The sequence below is a fragment of the Aplysia californica genome, unplaced genomic scaffold (genome assembly GCF_000002075.1).
Source record: "Aplysia californica isolate F4 #8 unplaced genomic scaffold, AplCal3.0 scaffold00472, whole genome shotgun sequence".
Classification (NCBI taxonomy): domain Eukaryota; kingdom Metazoa; phylum Mollusca; class Gastropoda; order Aplysiida; family Aplysiidae; genus Aplysia; species Aplysia californica.
In genome coordinates, this window is record NW_004797742.1 from 97,879 (window position 1) to 104,146 (window position 6,268).

The 6,268-nt window shown below is 39.3% G+C and overlaps 1 protein-coding gene across 4 annotated transcripts in view; it reads left to right on the forward strand.

The window, feature by feature from the left end:
- Nucleotides 1–68: 68 nt before the first annotated feature.
- The window catches only part of LOC101862824 (protein split ends), a 61,802-nt gene continuing 55,602 nt past the window's right edge, over nucleotides 69–6,268 (forward strand). For 2 of the 4 annotated variants that reach the window (XM_035971620.1, XM_035971621.1), the window contains exons 1-2: nucleotides 69–219; nucleotides 5,319–5,452. In XM_035971620.1, coding sequence (XP_035827513.1) covers nucleotides 5,450–5,452 — 3 coding nt within the window. In that variant the 5' untranslated portion in view covers nucleotides 69–219; nucleotides 5,319–5,449. Of the gene's footprint in view, nucleotides 220–535; nucleotides 736–5,318; nucleotides 5,453–6,268 lie in introns of those variants that run through there. The other 2 variants (XM_035971618.1, XM_035971619.1) reach the window with 2 other exon arrangements.

Sequence of the window (6,268 nt, forward strand, 5' to 3'; positions counted from 1 at the left end):
CCCTGTGCCCGCCGTCACGCTGTACAGCGACAGACAATACAGCGGGCGGTCTCAAAAGTTGAACCCGCGGCCCGCGGGGCCAAGAGATAACACTGGAGACAATCACGTGATCATAGTACGCGGAAGTAAATCATGATAGGTTATTATTGTGTATTCCCCTCTGTGGTGAAAGTTTCCATAGTTTGAAACTTTCTCTCATTCTTTCGTACGCCTATGAAGGTAAGTTTATTATTTCTTCCACTGTTGTTTTGACATTGTTTCTACTTGAATGGGCTTACACACCGTCTTGTTTAGAGCCAGAATGCAAGGTAAGCTGCCAGAGAAAGTCTGTTAAGTCAGACGAAGCATTGTGGTGCTGTGCTTACCTGTGGCCCGTAGTAAAGGGAGAGAAACGAAGGTAGATCTGACTGTTTAGGTTAGACTTCTCTTCTCTACTTTTTCCCCCCTTCTCCTGCAAGCGCGATGAATCTCACGGACTTGACTGCCTGCTGCTTCACACACAGGTAGATCTTGATCTAGAAATCTAGATCTACGTAAGGTGAAACTATCAGGCACAGTACAGACAGGATTTGGGGCTTGGCATTTGTTTTGCTCCCTGTTGACTCAGTACGTGGAATTCTGACAGTTGAGAATCTCTTTTCAACAAGTTTTGCGAGGATAGAACTCAACGACTTCGGACACATCATATTTCCACATCCTGAGAAAATGAAATCATGTCGTCTTCTCGGAGTATCAGTAAGTGGTTCTATGCCTAGTAACTGGTCTTATATTGCCCCCCCCCCCCTCTTTTCCATCCAGTTTGTTGGATCAGTTCTGTGATGGTGCTGGTGGCTAGGCCATAGTATAGTCTAAGGTAGTGCCAGTGCCATAGAGTTACATCGAGAATCTAGATCTAGATCTAGATCTAGTAGAGGCCAGATCTTGACCCAGCAGTCAGTAATTCTTAGCCTTCTACCCTAATCTTCAACAAAACTATTTAACAGTGACTTCAGTTTCTTTTTCTTTTATAATCTGAAGCCACTCACTGAGTTGAACAATGCTGCTTGTCCCTCCCTTTTTGAGTTTTGACTCTTGAAGTTTTCTCTATGATTTTCATGTAGGCTGCAGCCTCTCCACCTAGGCCAAACTTTCCCCTTTTTGCCTGTTTTCATTTTGTGTGATGTGCCTTTATTATACTGAATGGTTTGTCTACGACTAGATCTACATGATGTATTTAAGTATTTTAAGTCTGTGCAGCAGGATCATTTAGCGTGGCTGATACCCGATAGCTTGCTAAGGCTAAGGTGTTTGCTACCACAGATAAAATTACATCAAGATGCTTACAAGTTAAACACCTGGAAGGCCAAGCTGGTTAAACTCTTTAAGTTGTCTAAAACTATAGGCCTACTGTTACCTTTGTTTATAATCGCGTTTTTGACACTCGTTGAAGCTATGAACATGAAATAGGCTAGGCTCCTAAGGTTCAAATGCCAGTGGGTTCAGATTTTCAGTTATAATAACCTTGGCCTATAGATAAAAGTTCCTTTCTTATCTGGGTGACGAATTTCTCTGCCTTTGTAATGTTTTTGTTAAAGAGATCTCTTTGATGGAGTTGAGGTGTGCTGAACTTGTGTTGGACTAAGAAAGTAATACATTAATTTATTATTTTCATTGTAGAACACGTAGAGGTGTATTGTAGTGTCTGTAAGTATCCTACAAGGTGTAATTTGTAAAGTATCGAACCCTCATGTGTGTGTCTCTTCTATTAAAATGTATTAAAGTAGTAGAGAGTTTAACGGCCTGTTTAAAAAATTTGAAAGGGAGGTGTACTGTTTGCGTTTTGCGTTAAAAACCTTGTAATCTTTCTTAGGAGTCCAATTTGATCAGGTTTGCTGTTTTAAATATAAAGTTTGCTGGGGATGTAAGAAGTTGTTACTCTGCAGTTGTAAACGATGGGCAACAAGCCTTAACAGGGTATCAGAGTTGTTTTTCACTTCTATTGCAGACACTTTATGCTTTCTTTACATCAGGTTAGCTTCCATCACCATCTTTAAGAATTATATATATATATGTCTGATCTACTTTCCGGTCACCTCCTTTTTTAAAGTTCGATTAATTTAGCTTCTTTTGCATTTTTGCCCATTATCTTCCCATGCCAATTATCTTCCCATGCCAATTATTTTCCCACTTTCATGGTGATGACAAAATTTTTAATCAGCATTTTACAAAATTGTAATGGTTTTGTGTTGTTATTAAATATCATTGTTTTCTAATAGACAACTTGTTGTACTACTATCATGTTTTTGCTGTCACCACATCATCCGCACTGTGAGCAGGCAGGTGGGGGGGGCTCTTGTGGCCTAGAGGTTAAGGTGTTCGCCTCTCATTCAAAGGTCCTGGGTTCAAATCCGGGTAGCGACTGAAAAATTTTCTTCTCTAAAATTGTCTCCTTTCACATCCTTTCCTGCTCTGTAGCAATGTTCTGTCGTCTGCTTTTTTGTCTCCATTTTCTGCCCTCATGCCCTCACCTCCTTGGCCCCCTCCCTGGGCTCCACTCTTTCTGCAGCCTTTCTTCTGCTACTCCTTGGCTCCTTCTCACTGCTGTCTTTCAACTCTGATCTTCTGGTAGGAAAGATCTACACCTCTAGCCTTCTTGGATGATGGCGAAAAATCTCAGAGGTCCCATGTGCAAGTTGCGCACGTTAAAGATCCCTTGGTGGCCTAAGATCGACAAGAGTAGGCTTCGGCCGCCACCAGTGCAAAATTCAAAATTTCCTACAAACTGAAAATATTTTGTGTGTCCCGCACGTCATATGACCTTTTATGCAGTTGCGAGCACCGTAATACACTTACCAATAAAACCCCCAAAATAACACTGTAAGCCTTACTGGGTGGTTGGCAGGTGCTCTGGTATAGTTTGCTGCTTCTTTCATGATCAAACATCTATCGTCCTTTTCTATCCTTTTTCTTTTTAGTGTTTGTTACTCTCTTGTAACACCCATAATCTTTGACATTATAAGATAAAAATATGACCTTATTGCATTGCAAGTGCCTTAAAACTTTTACTAGACTAAAGCGAACAGCTAGTGAGCCTTCAAAAAACCAACAGCTTTTCTCATTTTATATTGTTTAATAGGATATGGTAGCAAGGCTTTGTTTGCCCTGTGGACAGGCTTGTCTGCTTTCATTGTCTCCCGCTCAGCTACAGGAGAGGGGAAGCTGGACCACTGTGTTTGTGTGCCTGTCTGTGTGGTGTGCTTGGCTCCTCACATATTTCTCTCCCAGTGACTGCCCTCAGCTTGGCCTCTCTTCTCATTCCTTCTGGGCACCTTGAACCTTACCTCCCCCCCCCCTGCCTTCTTTTTCTGCTGTCTGTCATTTCTGCCAGTATTACAATGATTTGATGGTGAGTGGTATTTTCTTTCTGTCCCTACTTTTAGTCTGAAGTTGATTGCCACTGTTCTTGATGTTTGTATATGTGTGTGTGGTGTGTACATACATGTGTGTGTGTGTGTGTGTGTAGTCATGTGTGTGTGTGTGTGTGTGTGTGTGTGTGTGTGTGTGTGTATTCATGTGTGCGTATGTGTATTGTGTGTGTATGTATGTGTGTACATGTATGTGTATTGTGTGTGTGTGTGTTTTCATGTACATGTTGTGTCATAGTGTGTATGCAGTGCATGTGTGTATGTTTGTGTGGGAGAGAAAGAGACAGACAGACAGATGGACACAGAGCTTTCTAGATAAAAAAAAACCCACATAACTTAAAGAGATTTCCATCCTGTTTATTTTTCTTGAAAAACCCTACGTTTTAAACCATTATCAGTTTTTTCAAAACGTTTTCTACCTGTTGTTCCATCTTTCTCTGTTGAATATTACATCTCTCCTTTTTTAATTCTCACCACAATCTTCATTTGTTTCTATGTCAGTCTGTCAACTGCCTCGTGATGTGCAAGCTAAAGAGTTGGAGAATTATTGTAACAAAACACACAATCCTCCCCGCACAGGTTCCTGAAGGGAGGATTATTTGGACAGTGCAATGTTTAGACATTTGGCCAGGGTCTGGGTTTTCTCAGTAAAGCCAGTGGCAGTGTAATTCAGAGGCAGTAAACCCAAGGGCTTTGGTTCAATTTTTTGGGATTTCTTTGTGGGTTTTTCTCAGTGTTTAATGTGAGATATTCACAATCCATGGAATACACAAATACGCCCTTTGAAAAAAGAATGAAATGGGTCAACTGATATTTTTCTGTTTTTTGTTGTTGTTTTTGTTTGGACATTGGCTTTACTCTGTCTTTTATGCGCCTCCATGGTCTTTTTTGAGTATTAAATCTAATCAAATTTTATGGCACAGCACTACTCCTCATAGTGTCAGCTTTCCTCAATAATGTTTCAGTTTCAGTTTTCATATAAATATATATAATAATATATTTGTGGTTAGTGTCAGTTTATTGTCCATGTTGTAAAGTCTCGTTATTCCTTTTTTGGATCACAGGCTTGAGACATCCCCCCCTCCCCCACACTGTTATTTCTTGTAGACAACTAAAAATGCTTTTCTAGCTTTGTCTCTCGAGTGCACCTGTGCAAGTTGTGTTATTTGTCACCTAATAGTGCTAGCAGGTTATTGTGATAATAATTATACATTGGTGATAATGAAGTGAAGATAAATTGAGTGAGTCTTCTTGCTTGTAATGTAATGTAATGCTGTTTAGCTCTTGATCAGTTGTTTCTGTCCTCCCTCAAGTCGTTTCTCTCTTTCGATGCATGTAGATGTTTTCATCATATGTGAGGCAGCGTGGTGGAATCAGGCTCTCGTCAAAATAATGAAATTGAAGAAAACAGCAGTTTTCTCCCTGCTTAGCAATTTTTATCAAATTTTTGTTGTTTGACTCAACACCTTTTATGTCTATTTACAAACATATTCCTTTTGGGTATTTCAATGAAAACGTTGATTAAAGGCACAAAATATAAATTTAGAGTTTCTAGGGACTCTCTAGCTTTGGAATTTACCAAACTTTAGCGGCCATTTACTCGCTAACTTTACCTCTTAAATCAGGTTACCCCACCTCCTTCAATCCAAAATATCTCCACTTGTATTGAAGATGGACGGGTAATTTTTTCATTGAAAGCAAGACAAATGAACAAGCTTTAAGATGATACCAATAACTCAATATGCCCAAAAACTGACGAGAGCCTGATTCCACCACGCTGCCTCACATATGTTTACAAATCTAATGTAATAATCAAAACATCTTTATATTGTTCGTGGTATGAGGACATGCATTGTTCTAAATAATTCTGCTAACATTGTTCATCATAGATGTTGTGAATAATTTTTGTTTTAGGTGAATGAAGGCACTGCTGAAAACTAACACTCGGACCATGTGATTTCATACTACTGGGATTGTCACTGATAAACCCACCAGGTGCTGACTATTTATACTGAAGTAAGGACAAGGAGTCCAAATCAACAACCATGGTAAGCAATTACTTTATCATATCTGAGGATTAGCTTAAATTTCTTTGACGGATCTCTCTTGGCTTTTAACAGAGATTTCATTTGAAGACATTCCCTGAATGTGTAAAAGATGTGGGTTTTTTTTTGCTGCTCTCTTCTCTAAGAAATAATATGTGAAAATCAAGATTTTCTGGGAATTCAAAAGCATGAAGACAAAGGCAAATTAAGAGCAAGCTGTTACTGTTCAATATAGTGTTAAGCTTGAGATCAAGTAAACAGCCGCCTAAATTTAATTTTTGTTGTTCCAAGCAAACCTTGAGTTTATCAATCTAAGTCATGGCTACAGTGTCATTGCTTTTATCAGCTGAGATACATGTATTGATTTTCCAGGCTCACCATTTAGCTAAGTTCTTCAATTACATGAGCAGACAGTTAGTTGTGTTCTCCTGACTCTCCCGTTTGGTTTCTTAGAAGTGACATCAGTAGTGCATCAGGAATGTGTTGTGTGTACTGCAGATACTTTTAAAATTCAAGTATAATTATTTGATTTTCTTTTTTGGAGTACAGTACTTTCATTCTCTATTAAATTGAATGGCTTGAATAATAGAGGCTGGTTTTTAAAAAAAGTCAGTTAAGGTGTAAAGTGAGAGCTTCATTGTTCGCTGCGGGTGGTTGGCGGGTGCTTGGGTTTGATTTGCTCCTTCTTTCCTATCAAACATCTACTGGTATGGTCTTATCTCTCCTCCTTTTTTTGTGTTTGTTACATGATACTTGTAACACCTCTAATCTTTGGTACCTCTAGGACCTAATTGTGTAGCAAGTACCTTAAAACGCTTA